Source organism: Echiichthys vipera (assembly GCF_963691815.1).
Source record: "Echiichthys vipera genome assembly, chromosome: 19".
NCBI classification, from domain to species: domain Eukaryota; kingdom Metazoa; phylum Chordata; class Actinopteri; order Perciformes; family Trachinidae; genus Echiichthys; species Echiichthys vipera.
This window is the reverse complement of record NC_139844.1, coordinates 12,067,972-12,089,945: the sequence shown is the minus strand read 5'-3', so window position 1 is coordinate 12,089,945 and position 21,974 is coordinate 12,067,972. Positions and strand designations below refer to the sequence as shown.

Here is a 21,974-nt window from a genome sequence, read left to right as displayed (position 1 = left end):
ATAAATGCAATTTTCAGTTACATTTCTTTATCAAAAGCACCCTGAATTTTGGAAGTCAGAATAATAAAAAAAAAATGATTATTGCAAATAATGCAACTCAAGAAAATGTCAATAAAAATAATGTGTCATTGCAGCAATATGGAAGCCTATTTCTAACAGAAACAATGTTTGGAATAACAATAGTAGAAATTGTGATATTAATCTTACAATATAATAATTATGATATATAAGAAGTAATATATTTGACTTACTGTGAGTTTACCATGTTGCACCAACACTGGTCCTTTCATCCTGGGTTTATTGAAACAAGAATGCAGGTTTTTCTCAAACCTGGCAACCCTGCGCTCAGCAGCCTCCCTCTTCTGATTTGATATGTGGTGGATTGACAGAGAAGCAGGCCAACTGAATACTGACTTATGATAAATGGTGGGTTTAGTCAGCCATAACAGACCACTGAAAAGGAAGTGAGAGTAAGGAATTCTGTTTTTCCACTAGGTGTCAATATAACCAGATATTATATTAGATGCTGAATAGAGGTTTGGACTTAACTAAGATGATACAATGAGTCTGATTTGCTTTATAGGTATAAGCTTGAATGGGCTTCATATGCCATAGGCCTTTTAGTACAGGAATTAACATACATTTAAAAGGGGGTGTACATGCCAATGGGTGCATGACCTGACACTGACCTACATCATATATTTTTCACAATTATATTTCTCCAAAAGCGTTCACTCTGGTAATTATCCTCCATAGCTTCAGTTAGATGGCCAGATCTCGGGCAGTCCCCCATGATCAGAAAACTGTGACCTGGAAATGTTGAGTTAGGGTAAGGGTCTCTCTTCAAGGAGCCTCCTCCCCTCTTCTAAAGAGACCTATATTTAGGTGCAGCCAGCAGCAGGGACACATCAGTGACTGTGCGAGAGGCTGCTGGTGACTGTCCAGGAGCTGTGGCAGCATTTCCAGCAAATAAAGGAACTAAAAGTGAATCTCAGGGAGGACACAGGAAGTTTATTTGGGCTGTTTCACAAGTTCATGCTGTTTTTTTTTTTTTGCAAATAGCTAGTTTTTTCACTTAATACATTTTGAAACAGGAACACCAAGGGCTGAGGCGTTCACTTTTAAGATGGGGGACAAGAAATATAAAATGCCTTTGGTTGAAGATACAAAGGTGAGAGTGCTTCATGAAACTGAAGCGTTGTTCGAGCCAGATGACAAAGCTGATTACCCTCCTGCTGGGACTAACTCCATCTACTCTGCGATTCTGAGCAGAAACGAGGCTGTCAAGGATGCCAAGCGTCTTAAGACTTTTTTGGAACTGCGAGACAAATATGTGAAGAAGAACGTGGTGTTTGAAGACCCACTGTTCCCTGCAAATGACTCCTCACTCTTCTACAGTCACAGACCTCCCATGAAGTTTGAGTGGAAACGTCCCTCGGTGAGTGCAGGTCCTCATATCCTTTAGGCCAAGTTACTTTAAGTGCAAAAGGGTCTCTAGTGTGTTTCAAAGAGCTCTAAAATCTTTGTGTCTGTCATCACTTCCAACACAACACATGGCTGGGGTGTCAAGTGGCTGCATGGCTGTGGATGCATAGCTCTGGGTTATCACCTTCTACAATCACAGACAGCTGACTCTCACACAGGAGGACGCCCTCTGCCAGTGCTGGGAAACATAGTGGCAACTCAGTGCTGGCGTCAGAGTTTCATATTTTTCTAATATACACATGCAAGAGGGTTCGATACGTCTACCAACACTCGCCAGCACCAAATGGTTCTGATTAAAGCTTGATATCCTTTGCCAAAAGTCTTGGGGCTACTTTTCCATGTAGATGAAGAGACACATGTCCCTGACTCAGTACCTGCCAACACACTGACACAGATCCAAACACTAATGTAAAAACAGACGCCACAAATGACAGAAGCATTTATCATGTTATACTACCAGGTAAAAATATACTGTCTTATAATTTCAAGTCCAATGAGCAAAATGAACTATTAGTTTAGTAACTACCAGTATAGAAACTAAAAATATCTCAATTATTTTAAGGGTGTTATATTATCATATATATATATATATTAGGTTATATGATGTACATTTATCATATTATTATTATAATTATTATCATTATAGCTGCAACGATTCAACTCGTCATGTTTTATATAAGTTCTGCAGTTAATCAAATGTAACGAAGCACCATTTTATTCATATTTAACGTTTAGGCCTATGTTGTAGTGTTGCCACCGTACTCTACGGGGGAATTGTTGGGTCTATGTTTATCATAAATAAGTCATAGAGTGTGGTCTTTACCTAGTTTGTAAAGTGTCCTGAGATAGCTTTTGTTATCATTTGGCACTATAAATAAAATTGAATTGAATTGAATTAACAACCAGGCTAACTACATATGTCAGATATATGTAGTGGATAAGAAGTATTAAAGAAATAGTTTGACATTTGAGAAATACACATATTTGCTTTCTGAGAATACGAAGAGAAGCTTAATACCACTCATATATCTATCATATATATAAAGATGATAGCTGGTTGACTTGGCACAAAGACTGAACAACAACAACAGCAGCTAGCCTACCTTGCAGACATAATGTAATTCTAATCAAGAAAGAGATTAGGCATATTTTACAAAATACAAAATTTTAAAGAAAGTTTCTTTAAGTAGTTCTCAAAAGAAAAAACACAAAAAATGTTTACATGTAAGTGTATTAAATATTTAGTAACTTACATGAGCAGTATGAACGTAACACTTAATCCTTCTTAGTTTATGTGATTGCTGTGGAGATGTATAATAACGTTAATGTAAATATGAGCATTTATTTATTTAAAAAAAAGAAGACAATGCATTCCCACAACATGGATTGTATTTTGCACTTACTGCCCCCCAGTAAACACAAATGAAAAACTGGAAATAGAAATAATTTTTTTAATGTATTCTTTGTAACATGAATCTGCAGCTCGATTGCTGCTTAATGACTGACGATGAATGTTAGTGATACATGAATCCTATACAGGGGCTCAACAGTGGAGCACGATCTAAATTCAGAACATGACTCTGCGTTTTTCAGGCCATGAGGGGAACAAAAGCGCCCCTGAATTAAATCTTGATTCCTGATATCTTTTTGGATTTAGTAACGGAAACGCACATGCTTAGATTTTTTTTTAATCTCTAGATCATAAGTTAATTATGTCACCAAACAAGAGTTGTTAATTTGAGATAATGAGATAAATACATTGTCATCGTGAAATAATGGCATTTAAAGAACGGCCATCAACATCTTCCTTAATTAGAGCGTTTTTAAAAAATCTGGTGTTGTTTTTTGCTTGGTTATAATACTTTAAAAAACTTTCCATAGCAGTTTCAAAGGTTTAAAAGAAAATTATTCTCAATATTTTTGGCTTGTGCCACCTCTTCAAATGTTGTGACTTTTTTCTTCTCTGGTTGCTTGATTTTAAGGATTTGTAAGGACATAAAGTGTCCAATATTTAAGTAAAAAGAAAAAAAGTTTTAAAACAAAACTAAGCATAATTTGTGTAACAGAAATGTGTATTTTCATTCATATTCATTTCATTATCTTGTGAGCCATAAAAATTACTTTTATTGAAATGAATTTTAAAATCAGTGCATCCTCAAAATTTCCAACGTTTACATGTATTTGCAATTATTATTTTTTATTTTCTGCACCCAGTGATACAAACAGAAAAGAGAGAAAAGGTTAATAATATTAAATAAATAAGTAATAAATAAAAAATTGTACTAAATATGAATTAATAATATGCATATAAATACATATTCACACAAAGACAAATATATGTATGTGTGTACATATACATTCATGCATGTATTCAGGTAAACCTACACATCCACATCTGAAAACTAACAGAGGGATGCTTTTTATATGTGACCCTTTAAGGCGTCCAGATCTAGTCTTACAGAAGACCTTAATCCTTCAACAACATTAAAAAGCAATATGTGGGCTTCCGGTCATGGCGGCATGCTGATAAGACGCGTGTAAGACTGCTCTGCTACTCAAATCTTTAAAATCCTTTCTAAAAGCAAAATTCATACGAATCAAACGGCCCGACAAATACGCCAGTATTAAAAAATAATACCGATGCCACCTAAGAAGACGAATCGTGGCCAGATACATCAATCCAGCCTTACCAACTTTGCAACGTCAACCGCTAAAGATAAGCTAACTGCTAGCAACATGAATCCTACCGCGGATACTGGTGCCAGCACTAGCGTTGACCGCAAGAAGCAGACGGAGGCGGATATTACTGCCAGCGAGGAGTCCGGTACCACTTTGACAACTATACTAACGGCTATTAACAACATGAAGTCTGAGTTCTCATCCAAATTTGATGGTATTCTCACCGCCATCGAAAATGTGAAGAAGGACTTGACAGACTGTTCACAAAGAGTCACACAGGCAGAGGCGAGGATTTCGACCACAGAAGATGACACAACTGAGCTACAAGTGACGGTGAAAAACCTAGAGAGGAAAAATAAAGACCTCGAAGAGAAAGTACTGGACCTGGAGACCCGGTCACGTCGCTCCAATGTAAGGCTCGTTAATTTACCTGAGGGCGCAGAAGGCGTAGACACCTGTGGATTCCTGGAGAGCTGGATACCGGAGGCGCTGGAGCTGACTCAGCTCCAGGGGACAATCACGGTGGAAAGAGCACACAGGCTTGGACCAAAACGACAACATGGGTCTAATTCTGTATCGAGAACCCTTATAATGAAGTTCTTGAATTATAAGGACAAGGAAGCGGTGATGAGAGCAGCCAGGGCAAAACGGCAGATCCTCTACAAAAACCAGCCGGTGAGATTCTACAATGACATGACAGCGGAGACGCACAAGAAGATGAAGGAGTTTGAGGAGGCGAGGCGACAACTACGATCACTTGGGCTCCGGTACGGCATGATCCCTCCGGCCCGGCTTATAGTGACCTACAACGATCGCTCCCACATCTTCAACAACGCGGACGAAGCCGAACATTTTATTAAGAAAATCCAATCGGATAAGGAACAGGCCGACTGAGGTACTGAGGAGCAGAGGACCATAAGACATGTAAATTAACCTGTTGATACATTACTGTTATACTGTATTTGCAGAGACAGAAGTGAAGGGTAAAGTTACAATTGTTTAATTTAATACACTGTTCTGAGTTTCCTCCCTTACCTGTCTATCGATAAGAAACGATTGATTTAATATATATAACTTAATTCAGGAGACCACATATCGGTATGCTTTTCATTTGTTGGGTTTCTCTAAAACAATTATCTGAATTATTGTAGCAGAGCAGTTAGGTATATTCAGTTTTTTTTTTTTTCTCTCTTAAATTTTTTGACTATTATTATTATTATGCATCAGCATAGTTATACTGTTCCTCACATTGTGTGGACCAGCTTTTTGCTTTCTGGAGGTCCAATATTTGAAGGGGGTGGGGGGGCACCTGGAGCAATGACTCTCAGGTGTATGTTAAAGGCCAGGGGAAAGTATTTTGTTCTTGGGTTCTTTTCCCCTGTATTTGGGCTGAAATTACTTAAAATGTTGGGGAAATTCAAAGTCATTTATATCAATGTCTGTTGAACTAAAGGTTAAAATTACATCCTGGAATTGCAGAGGGCTACAAAAAACAAAAAAGGTCAAACAAGTTATGAACAGGATTAAAGTATTACAATCTAACATAGTATTTCTTCAAGAAACTCACTTAACACTTGAAGATGAACTCAAAGTGAGGAGGAGGTGGAAAGGAAAAATTTTGTCAGCCCCCTTCACCTCTCAGGCAAGGGGTGTAATGATCATGGTTCATGATTCTATTCCTTTACAGGTTCACAAAGTTATTAGGGACAAGGCAGGGCGATACCTGATTATTCAAGGGAAAATTCTCAGAGAACAATTAATTCTGGTAAATATTTATGCCCCAAATACAGACGAGCCAAAATTTTTCCAAGACTTATTTCTAATTATTGCTTCTTTACCTGGTGCTTGTATTATGGCAGGTGACTTCAATTGTACATTAGACCCTTGGAAAGACAAAAGTTCAGGAATGGATCGATCACATTCAGGAAGCAGGAGTGTCATTCATTATTTCATGAAAGAAATGAATTTGATCGATGTGTGGAGGGAAGACAATCCCAATGATAAAATATATTCATGCTTTTCTAGTACACATCAGTCATATTCCCGTATAGACTTCTTCCTGGTTTCAACAATACTAAAATGTAAAATTAAGAAGGTTTCCTATGATGCAATACTCCTGTCAGACCATGCCCCAAACTCTCTAATCTACTGTGATCCCAAATTGACTTGTGATTCTCCTAAATGGAGATTTAAAACGAAATGGCTTGCGGATACAGGCTTTGTTACCTTTCTTGACGAACAGATTAAATTCTATTTTGAAACAAATACAACAGAGACCTCAAGAAGTATCAGATGGGAAGCATTTAAGGCATTTATTAGAGGACAAATAATTAATATCACTAGCTCTAAAGCTAAGGAAACTTATAAGAAGACAAAATCACTAGAAACAAAAATAAAGAAATTAGAAGAAGAATACTATCAATCAGGATCTCAAGGTACTCACCAAGAACTACTTCTACTTAGAACGCAATATAATGAAATATCTTCAACAAAAGCTTTATCAGGTCTACTACGACTTAAACAGACATTCTATGACCAAGGTGAAAAACCTGGCAGGGTGCTAGCATGGCGCATCAAACAAATGCAGAATGAAAGGCTAATAACTTCATTGAAAAATGGTAATAATGAAACTATTGTGGACCCAATTGAAATAAATGAAACCTTCAAGAATTTTTTTGAAAATCTTTATAGCTCAGAAATAGGTTTAAATACTTTCGAACTAAATAATTTTTTGGATCATATTTATATTCCCAGAATATCAGAAGAAATTAAAGAAGAACTAGAAAAAGATATAACTTTAATGGAATTATCTGTTGCCATTGACAATATCAAAGGAGGGAAAACCCCAGGGCCAGATGGGATACCTATTGAAATTTATAAAATGTTTAAACATAGACTTATGCCGCCACTATTAGAAATGTTCATGGAATCTTTTCGAAATGGAATTCTCCCAATATCCTTAAGAGGAGCTCTAATCACTTTGTTGCCAAAACCTGGCAAACCAAATAACAATTGTGAAAATTTTAGGCCAATCAGTCTTTTAAATGTGGATTTAAAAATTTTGAGTAAGATAATAGCCAGGAGACTTGAGAAAATTATTCCAAATATTATTGACAAAGATCAAAATGGCTTTGTAAAAAATAGGCAAGGCTTTTATAATGTTAGGAGAATACTAAATATATTGATTGAAGAAAAGGGGGCAGCAGATACAGCATTACTGTCATTAGACGCAGAAAAAGCGTTTGACAGAGTGGAATGGTCATATTTATTTGAGATCCTTACACGTTTTGGTTTTGGAGAAAATTTTAATAAGTGGATAAAACTACTTTATACAGAACCATATGCTGAAATCATAACTAATCGTAATATATCCAGATCTTTTAAAATACAAAGAGGATGTAGGCAAGGAGATCCCTTATCTCCTTTGCTGTTTATAATGTCTATAGAACCACTGGCAATAGCGATACGAATGCACCAAAACATAACAGGCATATTAGTTGGGCAACAGGAGCACCGTCTAGCTCTATTTGCGGATGACATAATACTTTTTCTGAAAAAGATGGAAACATCCATCCCTGAATTATTAGAACTCATCAATATATTTGGAAAAATCTCAGGATATAAATTAAACAAATCAAAATCATCAATTATGTTTCTAAACCAACTAGAAAGTAAAAACCCTCCTAAAATAGCCACTCAATTTAAAATTGTCGATTGCTTCACATACTTGGGTATCCAAATTGTCCCACAACTTAAACATATTATAGCATGTAATTATGAACCACTAATGCAAGAAATTTCAAAATCACTGGATAGGTGGACACATATACCAATATCACTAATAGGTAAAATAAATGTCCTTAAAATGAATATACTGCCTAAACTGTTGTATCTGTTTCAAAACCTTCCACTTCCTCCTCCAAGTAACCTGTTCACTCAACTAAAAAGATTGTTTATCAGATTTTTGTGGAATAATAGACGTCCCCGAACACGACTATCACTACTGTACTTACCTTTTGACAGAGGGGGACTGAAATGTCCCAACCCAATCTGGTATTATTGGGCAGCACAACTGAGAACATTGCTATTCTACTTCACAGAAAAAGATGCTCCTCTCTGGAAAGAAATGGAGGAACTCAAACTAAGTCTGCCCCTCCCTACATACCTGTATTCAGCAAGCACTAAAATCCTTAAAAAGACTACAAAAAATCCTATTGTGAAAAACATGATTGTAGTGTGGCATCAAGTTAAAAAATATCTTAGAGAAACGTCCTCTCTCTCTGTCTTCAGCCCAATATGGAGGAATGACTCCTTTCCACCAGGAAAAGCAGACGGGGGATTTAAATCTTGGGTTATGAAGGGGCTGGGGAAAATAGGAGATCTGTACAATGAGCAAAAGGTGCTGATGTCATTTGAAGAAATAGTTGATAAATTTCATATACCCCGTAATCATTTTTTCAAATATCTACAGTTAAAAAATTTCATTAGAACACAACAAAATCAAACATTAGATATCCCTGTAATGTCTGTTATAGAGAAACTAATGAATACGAATTGTTTAGGGAAGGGTCTAATTTCCAAGATGTATAAATGTCTGGTGGAGGGATGTACAGAAACGTCTATGGAAAGGCTGGGGGCATGGAGAGAGGATCTACAGGAAGACATCTCGGTGGTTGAGTGGGAAGAGGCATGTGCTAAAGCACAATCAAGAACTACTAACACCCGCCTAAAATTACTGCAGTATAATTGGTTGATGCGATCGTATGTAACTCCAGAAAAGCTAAATAAATATAATAGTGCTATTCCTGATACTTGTATCAAGTGTGAGAGGGAAAAGGGGACATTTTTCCATTGTATTTGGCAATGTACAGAAATACAAAAATTCTGGCAAGAAGTAAAACAATATATTCAAAATATTTTACATATTCAACTACCTTTAATCCCACAGCTGTTTATATTAGGTTTGTACTCAGAGAATTTGAAAATTAAAAAAAATCAACGATTATTTATAGATTTGAGTATATTAATTGCAAAAAGAATAATAGCTCTATCCTGGAAAAATACCAGAAGACCAGGAATTAGCAGGTGGTTTTCTGAGCTATCTACCACACTGCCCTTAGAGAAAATCACCTTCACACTAAAACAACAAGAGCATCATTTCCATCACATCTGGGATCCTTTTATTTCTTATATATCACGAACGGATTTGCCACATGTGATGGAAGAGCCTGGAGACGTGTGAACAGTGGCCCTCTGCAATATTCAATTATACAGTAATGTTTCTTGTTTTTTGTTGTTGTTTACTCTTATATAATGGACTATAACTATTTAGTTCCCCAACCAAAAATTGGAACAATTGGGATGGGAGGGGGTGGGGTTGACTTGTTTGTTCAATACATGTGATTGTATTTCTTTATGTGTGAAAACAATAAAAAAAGAATGTTGGCAAAAAAAAAAAGCAATATGTGCTGCAATAAAGTGTTCCACAGCATGAACATATGTGCATTAATGCACCAGATGAAATGAAATGAGCCAGAGTCAAATGTAAGGACAGAAGAAAAAAAAAAATCCCATTAGTAAGTGTGTAAATATAGCTGGATGATAAATTGGTCATTTCCCGCAGGAGCACAGACAGTCAATCACCTCTCTGAATCCCGCACTACATTAACACTTGTTCAGAGGACTAAAGGGTCGTGACCAGCAGACCTCCAACAGCTGTTTCCTCATAAATATGCAACGGATGCAGCCAGAGAAATTTCCCCAGCTCGCTTTCAGTTTCAGGGGCAAGTCCTCATATTGTCAATCATGTCAAGGTAGATTTGTAAACACAGATTTGAAAATGTGTGTGGAGTTCAAATGCCGACCAATACCACAACGAGTCATTTATATAATAGCTTATTTTGAAAATAATTCAAGATATTTTACAAAATTTTTTATTAAACAAAAGAAGCCAAATTTCTCAAATATTAAAAAAGAAATCTGAAATTCTTTCTAATGTAATATCTAAAACTGGCAACATTTTCATTGAAATCAGGTCCTCCTCCATACAAAGAAAAAAGATTATGAATCTGATGCACCGTTCAAAACCGTAACTGACAGATTTTGGTTGATATAAAAAAAAGAATTGAGCTTTAGTAAATGCAAGATTAATCAGTCTGATGGTGATATTTATTTTCTTGTCTGGTCTTTATAATAGTGCACTGTTATCTTGCAACCTAATGTGGACTTCAGCATGAAAACATACCTAAACCAAGATATTTTTTTCTGGTTATAGAGATCGGATCTTTAGGTGTGTACAGCTAATGTGTGTATCAGTTCATCTTACAAGGTATTTCACAATGAGAAAGAAAAAAGATGGACTGTTATTTTGCAACATGAACAGAAATACCTTCTAACACTCGCTTTTCTATGACAGGAAATTTGTGAAAACCCCCAGTTCATCGTAGATGGAGCCAACAGGACAGACATCTGTCAAGGAGAATTGGGTAACTTTTAAACTGTTTCTGATTTCAAACAAGTGGTACAAAAGCACTTAAAGACCATGCTGCCTGAGAACTCACTGACAGACTGTAGTTTAGTGCTTTGAAACAAAAAAATACTTTCACTGACCCATTTAAGACAAGACATTAACATGTTTTTCTTATTAAATTCTCTGTGTTTATTATTTATTTATTATTAAAATAAAAAGGGAGAAAACAATAGCAAGAGCATAGAAAAGTGTTGAAAGAAACTGCATTTGGTGCCAGATGGATGTTCTTAATGGTGCAAATGTGTCTCAGCTAAAGCCAGTTTGCACTTTCTGTGCAAGCAGAAACACTTAGGGGAAATGGCAAGAACATAAAATATCTGGCAAGACATGAGGGGCTGAAACCAGAGCTGGAATATGCCGGACAGCTGAAATGACCACGAGAATCTGCCAAAACTTAGTTACCGTATGCTGACGACTGACACCTGCAGCAATGTGACTTAATCTGTGACTACTGCTTCATGAAGCGTTATGTTATTGATCGAGATCAAGTGTTTTCATACCTCATGAATCTGCTGTTGGCAGGTGACTGCTGGCTGCTCGCTGCCATCGCCTGTCTGACAGTGAATGAGAAGCTGCTGTACAGAGTGATTCCCCCGGACCAGAGCTTCTCTGAGAACTACGCAGGCATCTTCCATTTCCAGGTTTTACGCAGATTTTTGGCATATTGTGCAATAAGCAACTGTTTTTCTTTCATGCTGTAGTGACAAGGGCTGGAATCAAAGCCAGGACATGAATATAACCTTCTCGGCTATCCAGGCGCTCCAAATTCATGTTTTCTTACATGTAAAATATGCTATTACACAAACGAAAGATGTTTTTTTTTGCAAATTCATCTTATTTGAAATAACGTTTTGCATGATAAAGCCCGTGGAACTTGATATTTCAAAATCATATGTGCCCATATTAGCAATGGTGGTCCACACAAGTACACAAGTTTTAATGTGCTTTTTAAAAATCATTATTTATTGGTTTTATTTGCAGGTTTAAATTGCAGAAGATAAAGATAGTATCACATAGTATGTCCACCATAGAGCTCTGGCAAGTTGATTTTTTAACTGAAAACCTGTTTAGTCTTCTTATCTAACTCTTGGCAAGAAGTCAAATAAGTCTAATTCCCAAAAGGTCAAACTAATAATGTAACGGCAGCCTATTTTTATTGTCTTCAGATTATTCAATAATGGTCTGAAAAATCCAATATTGATCAGACATTACAGATTTTTCAAGAAAGAAAGAAAAAGCACATTTTCAAACATCTTCTGTAAACACCGTATAATCTTAAATATGGTAGGAGATTTCTTTTTTACCCGATGCTGAATTATTTTTCTCTGTTTCATCATTGACTTTCTGTTTTAAATCTGTTCCTCTTACACTCAGTTCTGGCGTTATGGCGAATGGATCGATGTTGTCGTGGACGACCGGATCCCCACCTGCAACAACCAGCTGGTTTTCACCAAATCTTTCCGGAAGAATGAATTCTGGAGCGCTCTTTTGGAAAAAGCATATGCCAAGTGAGCTCATCTGTAAAGTCGTGCATCTCTGCAAACGTCACTTCTATGATGTTATCATCAACATTCATTCTGTTCAGATTTCCTGTCCATGCATTGAAAAAAGTTTGTCATTAAATCTTCAGTTCTTGTCTTCATTCTTTAAGTTAAAGCATGGAGACATGAAATGATGAGGAAAGGGAAAATGACTCCGATGGCATTGAAGTAATGGCACATGATTTAAGAAAATCTGCAAAACAAGATGATAAAACACTGACATCTCAACTCCCTGGCGTGCCATTTCTTTAACTTCTTTCAAGTGAAACAAGGTTTAAGATCCAATATTGAGCTAAATGTCTTGTTAAGGTGTTTACTTTTTTTAGCAGTGTAGCGACACTAACTAGGCGCACCACTCCTCCCTCCTCATGTTTCCCAAATTGGATGCAGACACTGTGAAAAATCCAAGCCTTGGAGAGAACACACATATCAGTGCATTGACCTGAATTATTGACCTTTTCTCTCTCAGGTTGCACGGGTCTTATGAGGCACTGAAAGGGGGCAACACTTTGGAAGCGATGGAGGATTTCACAGGAGGAGTTACTGAGTTCTTCGAGTTGTCCGACGCTCCCAAAGAGCTCTATAACATCATGAGGAAGGCGCTGGAGAGAGGCTCGCTGATGGGCTGCTCCATAGATGTGGGTAGTGAGGAGAGCAGTGAAATAAATAAAAGTGCACCGTAAACACTCTGTCACTCTGTGAGATAAATGAATATGAAATATGAAAATCAAGTACAACTGTAAGGAGGCAGTGGATTTAAAAAAATACATTTCTCTTCCATGCAAATGAGCCTATTTCACCAAATGTCTCTGAATTTCGCTGAATTGGAGTGGGAAGTTTGACTTTATTATCCCCCATATTTACATCTTTAAATTAGATTTTAGGAAAACTAGATTTTAACCATCGAATCTATTGTAAATGACTGAATTAAAATGACGTTTTAGCAGCATATTGCCTCAGAGTCCAGTCTGTGTTTTGCTCTGATTTGTGTTTTATCTGTCAGATCTTTTCAGCCGCTGATCTGGAGTCTCGGACTGAACACGGGCTGGTCAGGGGTCATGCCTACTCCATCATCGGCCTGGCAGAGGTGCAGTAAAAGTCTTACTATAAATGCAGATTTGGTATTATTTGTAAGTGAAGGTCTGATAAAGTGATGCTAATAGGTTGGTTGTCATTCAGTGTGATGAGGTTGCAAAGGACACCCAAATTCGCCTGATTCGTCTGCGCAATCCCTGGGGTTTTGTGCTATGGAAGGGGCCATGGAGTCCAAAGTAAGGCTAGATTTGAGACATGGCAACTTTAATTCAGCCTGTTATATTATCATTAGATATTTGTAAATAATTCTGTCTTCTGTATGTTGTGTATAATATGATTTGTTCTTTCCGTAGCTCAAAGGAATGGTCGACCATTTCCACCGCAGACAAGGACAACCTAAAAAAACAGACTGTGGAGGCGAGTGAGTTCTGGTGAGTGAAACCACGGAGATATGCTCTTCATCACATCTTTAGTTTTGGCTAGATCATACATTTTGATTAAGACTCAGGAGCCTGGCACAAAACCGTAGTGCTGCACAAGAGCTGATTTGTTTTTTGCTTCCAAGGAAGAAATATTTGTTTCAATGTAGCACACACTTTTCTGCCATCCACTTACATACCAAGTACACCTGAGGCTGACACAATAATACAACTCACCCTCAGCCACTTTTTAAAACTAAAAAAAGAGCTAAGTAAGAGTAAAGAACTTCGTCTTTCGTGTTCCCCTCCAGGATGTCGTTTGATGATTTCAAGAGGAACTTCACAAAGCTTGAGATGTGTAACTTGACCCCTGACACCCTGCAGGGTGATGAAAGGCAAAGCTGGACAGTGTCGGTCAATGATGGTCGCTGGGTGAGAGGCAGCTCTGCTGGCGGCTGTAGGAACTTCCCACGTAGGCCTTGGCTTTTTTTTTTTACATCAGCTTTTTTTCATCCAAAAGCAAATATTGATCAAATTATAGAAGTCTTTACTCAGGCTGTGTTTTACAGACACGTTCTGGACGAACCCACAGTATCGGCTCCAACTGTACGAGGAAGACGACGACCCAGAGGAGGGGCAGGGGGCCTGCACTGTCGTCGTGGCTCTGATGCAGAAAGGTCGAAGGATGCAACGGCATCAAGGGGCCAAATTCCTCACCATCGGATTTTCCATTTACGAGGTACTGACGACAAATCACTGGATAAGCTGATGTACATTCACTGGAGCTCTTTTTTAAAAATCTTCTTTGTCTCTGCAGGTGCCAAAGGAGGTATGCCCATCATGGAGAAGGACACTAGTTTGATGAAGTCAGCATTTTCACAGTACTGACCTGTACCTCCAGAGAGTTGTAAAATACTTTGTGTATTTTACAAAGGACAGGATTATTTACATCCCTGAACAATCTGTCAGTTATTTCTTTGATTGTTCTACTAGCTCATTCCCATCGCACCGACTGATTTCTTTTCATCCATAGATGCGTGGACAGAATCAACACCTGCAGAAGGACTTCTTCCTGTACACCGCCTCCAAAGCAAAATGCAAGACCTACATTAACCTGCGGGAGGTGACGGAGCGTTTCCATCTTCCCCCAGGAGAATACGTCATCATTCCCACGACCTTTGAAGCCCACCAAGAGGGAGAGTTCATTCTCAGGGTCTTCTCTGAGAAGCAGAGCACGTCTGAGTAAGGATCACAGAGGGTTGGGAACCGCTCATATTTGGTGGTGCAGCTGACGCTAATTTGGGGATTTGTTGACAGTAAAATACAGTGGCAGCCATTATCAGTGAGTAACAGGAATCCCAATGTGTCTGTTTTCCTTTGCAGGGAGGCGGAGAACACGATTGCATCTGACCAAACGCAGGTTTGCAACGTGATTCAAGACGTAGTGGCGTCAAGCTGTGTGTTTTTTCGATAATTCTGACTGATATTTCAGTGGTGAAATGACTAAAACAGAGGAGTAGGTTTTCTTTATATCTACACTATTATTTCTGACATGGTCCGAATCACTTTCAGTTAATGGTGGGATTGTTCTTCTCTCCTCATATTAGTAATTGTGGTGTTTAAAGAGTCACACAGTGTCCTTTTTCTTAAATGTGTTTACAAGGTCAGCTATTCTGTTGCAATACACTTCATTTTATTATTTGTTGTACACATTTGATAACAGTTCAGATTAGAGAGATTGGGATGTAGAAAAAAACCTTTAGGACTAGGATCAATACATTTCATCCAATATTTTTCACCCTTGTCTTTTTGTAGTTTCTGTAGTTCTTTTGAAGTCAGGAAAGTCTTTTAACATGCAGCAATAACGCTCCTTAGTAATATAGATCATCAATTTTGAACGAAAATTAAGGCATATACAAAATAGAGACAAAAATTAGATATAAATACTATAGTATCCCTGAGATTAAGATTACCACTTCCTCCCAAAGAGGCTGACAATAGAAGAGAATAGAAATACTTTATTGATCCCAAGCCGGGAAATTGCAATTGACAATACTCTCAAACGCACTTTCACACTGCAATATCAGTTTGAATTTGATCAGGTATATTTCATCAACCTTGTTCTGGAAATCTCTTTGTCTTTTTCCAAATTCATACATAACTCATTGTTTTTCCAACAAGCGTAACTAACAGACTTCAAAAGTGTTTTCCTCCTTTTCATCTCATTTCATCCTTCTGTTCTTCCTTGTGATATTGACCATCAGCAAGACAAGAAAAAGAAAGAAAAGGTAATGCACGCATGTTGCAATAGCGTTGTCAGATTGCTTTTGATCTCTGCTTTCCTCGCTGCTGCTCTCCATCATCTGTCAGGCGTTATCAACGCTGGCAGTTTGTGTCATGATCACACAGATTATAACCGGTGGAATTAACATTGACTCTTCTCTTCTCTGTTTCTGTTTGTCTTTTATAACCCGTCTCTTCTCTTACTAACCACTGCCATTACCCACATGCCAGCCTATTGTATTTGTGTCAGACAGAGCACGAGCCAACAAAGAAATTGAGCATGACGGCATTCAGGGGGAAAAGAAGAAGAAACCAAAGGTAATATCATTGTAGCGGGAGCCAAAACCTTGACAGTGCATCCACGAAGCAAATAGTTCATCTTTGACCTTTGACCTGTCGTGATTTCTGGAGACTGACGGCTCTGAAATGCAATCTTGACCAGGTCAAATAACACTGCTGGGAATGAAACAATCAGGTTTGAAGCCAACTGGTCTCACGCTCAGCTGCACCTGTTTTTCTGTAAGGCCTCAGAGTATACAGGCCTAGTTGTTCATGTCTTTCTCTAATGCGCTGCTCTCCTCTGGTTCTGTAAAGAAATGCATCAATCACTAAATGTAGGCATATGGTTATTTAAAGCGCGGCAGGAACAAACTGAGGAAATGTCAAAAATAATCCTAATATTTTAAGATGCCTGATCACCAAACAAAGACTTATTGATGGGAAAACTGAAAAACTACAGTCTAGTTCTTCACTTTTAAAATCAGAAATCAAAGTTTCCTCCCAAATTTCATTATTCTGTGCTTCAAAAGCTCAACACAGTAACTATAAATATGTTCAAAACCTCCTTTGGGCATCCATTTTACCACGTAAAAACTGTTTTAAAGAAGAAAAGACAAGAATAAACCAAACCACAGTAACTGCACTTTAAAAGGTGACTGCAGTCACAGCTAGCCTTAGCTAAAGCTAATCTACCAACTTTTTCCAACCTGTTTCCTGTAGTTAAAAAACATTGTTTGCTCTAACATTTGTAAATGAGTAATGTTAACTAGCCTAGCTTAGAGGGCCATTACCTTGTCCATACCCCTTGTATATACAGTCTACGGTCCAAACATACGATAATCCTCATAAAAGGCATACAATTGAGGTTTTACTCTTATGTGTCCCTTAGCGAAAACTACTCCAGCCTGAGGAGGAGACTGAGGAGGAAAAACAGTTCAGAGCCATTTACCAACAGATTGCTGGTGATGTGAGTATAGAGAGAGGAGAGAGGATGAGGAGAACACAGTCAGGTGTGGAAGTCTGAAACAAATTGTTCCTTCCTCCATCAGGACATGCAGATCTGTGCCAACGAACTCAAGATGATCATGAGGAACGTACTCTCCAAACGTGAGTACGCTGGAAAGATTGAGACCATTATTATAAAGCTGTGTGTCAGTTACATCATAACGGAGCTGTACTTTTCCCACAGATAATGAAATAAAGACAGAGGGTTTCAGCCTTGAGACATGTCGGAGTATGATCGCCTTGATGGACGTATCTTTTCAGTTGAGCGTTTATATGGGGATGGAAACAGAGAAGCATCATGTTGCTTAGGCAGGTGACATCATCAGGTTGTTAGTTTGAATCCCTCAAGTGACTGAGGCAATAGAGTACCGCAGGAATGAGTCCTAAAACCCCGAAATAAGTTAGGTTAGATGCTTGAAATAAGGTCTATGGTTAACACATGCTTAAGAGCTGATGAGGGAACCAGGGTGATTCTGACTCCTGGGTAGGCCAATTAAAATACTTTGTCCCTGCAGGACTTTAGTAAGGCTGCAGTCAGCAAGTCTGGCAGATCGATTTCACTCAAATTTTGAATGTTTACAACTCGAGCTCCTCAGCTCCCTCCCATTAAGTGCTTTTCAGTGCGTGTGCACCAGATTCCTTTTGGTGGTGGTGCACAAACTGTGGCTGACAATCAGCTCTCACACTGCCCTATGCTGAGTGGACAAGATGATACGGGCGCAGTCAATTTTTGCAAAACAAACAGGCTCTACGTACACGTAGAGGAGCATTTTTTTCTAAAACCGGATGATTTATGTTGTTTTATCGGAGCATAGTGCCAGTTTTAGTGAAAATGATCAAAAAAAATTCCGACTGCAGCTTTAAATGTGCTGAACTGTACATCCTCAGGTGCTCAGTGGACTAACAAAAACAAGTGTATTATTTGAATGGGCTGCACATTTATGTTGCAGTGATACTAAAAATGTCTTTGCTTTAGGCAGGTGAATTTGTATTGAGTAAATAGTAAATGCAGTGAAATATACTTTTTTGAAATAAACACCAAAAGGGAAGTACTACACACACACAAAAAAATAATCAACACCTTTAGGATCGTCTTCCCTGGCTGTGATAGTTTTTCCATAACTGACCCTCTGTCAGACGGATGGGACAGGAAAGCTGAACCTGCAGGAGTTCAAACACTTGTGGAAAAAGATCAAGGAGTGGCAGGTAGGACCGCCGTAACCACTCAAGAGCTTCTGCTCAGCTTTGACACACATCTCACTGTCCGTCTGCTCCTGTGTTTGCAGCTGATCTTCAAACGTTATGACAAAGACAAATCCGGCTCCATCAGTAGTTTTGAGATGAGGAACGCTGTAAATGATGCAGGTGAGCAGCATGAAGGACTTCCCTTAAAGAATGAACATACTGTATATTTCCAGGTTTACATTCAATGCTTTTGTTTAAATTTGTAATAGACTGCAGGTCACAATATGATATACTGAACTGTGTACGGGTTATAAACTGTTGTCTCCACGTGAAGGGTTTCACCTCAACAAACAGCTATATGACATCATAGCCATGCGCTACGCAGACGAACACCTCAACATCGACTTTGACAGTTACATCTGTTGCTTTGTGAGACTAGAGGGCATGTTCAGTAAGTATGCACCTGAGCTTTTTTGTCGATTTACTGAGGTTTTTAACAGAATCACTGCTTAATGAAATACTCTATATTTTATACTTGTTATGAATCTAAACTTAACTGGTAGGACCCACTAATTGCAGCCTTGCCTTGTGTCTGATCAAGGTTTATAAAGAGACGGATGAAGACTGATTTGTTTTGTCTCTTGCAGGAGCTTTTAATGCCTTTGACAAAGATGGGGATGGAATAATCAAGCTCAATGTCCTGGAGGTAAGTGTTTTAGTACAACGTGGTATTCTGTGTTTTTTGCAATTTAAATGTTAAACAATATTTTCATTCTGATGAGGTTATTAAGACATGCTTGTGATGAAGGGCATCACACATACAATCTGAGTAACCAAAAAAAACAGAAACCAGTTGATTTTCAGTAAATACTACCTAAATTATTTTCCTTTTTTGAGGCTGCACTTTGTTGATATCATTACACTAACAGGTGGATATTTTGTCCACTTAACCCTTAAGCATCCCTTTAATGTCCTTAGAGGACAAAAATGTCCATGTCAATAAACTGTCATAAGGTTATTTAATATTCTTTTCAAATCTTTACCAAATATTCATTATTTTTTTGGAAAGTTAACCCTTTAAATTACAGTTTATCTACATGCCCCGGAAAATGAGAACACTTGGTGGAAAACAAACCAGAGCTCTAGATTGAACGCCTGATGTAATAAGGGGACATTTGTCATTAACAGTCTGAGGTTCTCAATCTTGGCTTCACAGTTCATTATAGACTTCCACAATTAAAAAGTGTGTACTGTACATATACTTTCAAAATGAAACCCTTTAGGCTTACATTTGTGTGTTTGTCCCTCTTTCCAGTGGCTTCAGCTGACCATGTATTCTTAAGTCGCCTTCTTAACCACTGATGTAGCCGCAGACAGCCGCACACTTGTGACTCCACTCTCCTGGACAGCCTCTTCATTTATTTTTTTTAGTACTTTTGCACAGATTTCCAAGTATTGGTGTCATAAATCAGAGGTTTTTGATGATTTCTCCAGTTTTATGTAAAATTTTGATTGTTCTCATCACTCCAACTATGACGGTTTAGATTTCAGGTCAGTGTTATTTTAGCTTATTTTTGACTGACTGTCAGTATTGAGCTGATTCATGTAACACCATCTCGATTCTACGGTGACGGTGAGAGCAACTAAATGTGATGCATGCTGAAGTCAGTGTAACCTGATGATCATGTTACATTAGTATTTGGCACGAAGAAGCAATGGGCAGTGAATCGAGTAGAGATGACCTTTGTCGCTAAAGTTCCCATGCTGTGAAGAATTATGGTTAGTAATGAAAAGCATCTCAAAAGTATCAGTGTCAAAAGAAATGCTTGAATATGAGAACTGAGTGAAATCTTACTGAATGTACTGTATATTGTTTTTAAAGTATAGCAGAGGTGAACACTGTAAATGATATTTGTATTTTTATTGCTGTACACATACAGTAGGTATTAAACACAGAACAAATACACACTGTACAGTATAACACAACAATTAAGGCATGACTTTAATATACAGGTACTCTCTGGACTGTTTGCTCTGACATCATTCACTAGTACTTTGTACTTCCGCTGTCCAAAACAAATGTGTTGTATAAAGTGATACAGGGGACAAGTACATTGCCTGAAATAACGCTCTGGGAAATGTAGCAATGTAAAAAATTATAAATTCATAGGTGATTTATATATGTAATGATTCAAACATAATTTTATAACCAAACCTTTCAGTCAACATATTCTCAAGTGTGACAGGAGACAACAGTCAGACTCAGGGGGAAATTAACCATACATTGTCTTTACAGTGTGATATTAGGAAAAATACTCTTCAGAAAAGATTTGAAGCAAGTGGGTAGAGATACAAGTTTCAGTCTTCATACAGAAAGTACAGGTTGCTAAAAATTAGCCTATGACTCTGGCATTACTTCCAAAACTGTCTGTAAATTAAACAGTATACCAGAAAGTTATGCCTGTTTATTTCCACAACCCAACCACCCTCCCCTCCTGCACTGAAGTGAGAGCATCTCAGGACTAAAATTTTGAAAAACTTTAGAAAGAATTCTCCTGACAATCCCTCTCACCCTTCCTTGTGTGACTAAGAATGATCCTTAATGTCTAATGTGGTGGAACTAAAACACTTACATCACCTATAAAGAGGAACTTTACAGGTCTTGGGGAGTACTACTGTATATATGAGAGCTTCACTAAATTTGACAAATGGACTCAAGTGATTTCCCTTGAGCCAGCTTCAGTTGGGGCTGAAGACGACAAGTTTGAAAATGAAAACAAATCTTTTGGAGGGGAGTTAGATAGAAAAGACCCGGTGGCTCGTCAGCTCTGCTTGAGGTTAGCGGCTCGAGGCTACGTTAGCTGTGACAACTATAACACACCTACATGGACAGAACTGTCAGCGGCGGAGTTGCATTGTGGGTATTGTAGGCGCCAGGTTTTTACAAAATCTCTGATTCTGCTGCATTGATTTCAACCCTTTTTTTAAAACTGTCCATCGGGAGTCCAACACTGTGACAGCAGTGAAACACTAAACAGACACAAACTGGGTGTTAGGATTTAATGTATAACCAAGACTGTGACATTTCGGCTTTGCTGTTCCTCAACAGATTCAGCTAATATTAAAACCTGTGACTGATTCTTAATAACGTTCACACTAAAAGCTACATTGAGATGTTTATGCCAGCACAGCATAGTTGTAGAAATGTTTTGAATATTTAGCTTCTCATATAGTAAGGACAAATCTGAAGAGGCTCACTGTTGAATATCTTTTATGGTGTATAAAGCCATGTTGTGGATTACCAGTGTTAACAAAACACTTGTTGACCAACAGTTCCAAAAATGTAATGAATCCTTTTACATGTTCAATAAACACCAATTATTGGTAACTAAAAATTGATGAAAATAATTAATTTAACAGCAGGACTGACTGTTCTTGTCACACAACGGTTTCAGAGATCAATAACGAGTGGCCTGTTCAACTAAAAAACATCACAAAATTCTGAGAAGAACTTCAAAACAAAAAAAGATCAAC

At 37.9% G+C, this 21,974-nt stretch overlaps 1 protein-coding gene across 1 annotated transcript; it reads left to right on the top strand.

The window, feature by feature from the left end:
* The first annotated feature begins 924 nt into the window (after window positions 1-924).
* On the top strand, window positions 925-21,926 carry capn3b (calpain 3b). Its single transcript, XM_083934110.1, has 23 exons — window positions 925-1,438; window positions 10,580-10,649; window positions 11,216-11,334; window positions 12,068-12,201; window positions 12,704-12,872; window positions 13,238-13,321; window positions 13,414-13,505; window positions 13,623-13,700; window positions 14,000-14,160; window positions 14,258-14,427; window positions 14,506-14,517; window positions 14,722-14,930; window positions 15,072-15,108; window positions 15,953-15,976; window positions 16,203-16,289; window positions 17,140-17,217; window positions 17,300-17,357; window positions 17,440-17,504; window positions 18,393-18,461; window positions 18,542-18,620; window positions 18,775-18,891; window positions 19,088-19,146; window positions 19,756-21,926. Exons 1-23 carry the CDS (start codon window positions 1,127-1,129, stop codon window positions 19,780-19,782), a joined length of 2,310 nt encoding a protein of 769 aa, XP_083790236.1. The 5' UTR covers window positions 925-1,126; the 3' UTR covers window positions 19,783-21,926.
* Window positions 21,927-21,974: the final 48 nt, after the last annotated feature.

What these genes read in the sequence shown, in the direction of transcription:
- capn3b (XM_083934110.1), top strand. Translation starts at nt 1,127, where the DNA reads ATGGGGGACAAGAAATATAAAATGCCTTTGGTTGAAGATACAAAGGTG. An exon ending in AAGGGGCCATGGAGTCCAAA is followed by an intron (nt 13,506 to 13,622) that starts GTAAGGCTAGAT and finishes TTCTTTCCGTAG; the next exon opens with CTCAAAGGAATGGTCGACCA. An exon ending in GAGAAGCAGAGCACGTCTGA is followed by an intron (nt 14,931 to 15,071) that starts GTAAGGATCACA and finishes TTTCCTTTGCAG; the next exon opens with GGAGGCGGAGAACACGATTG.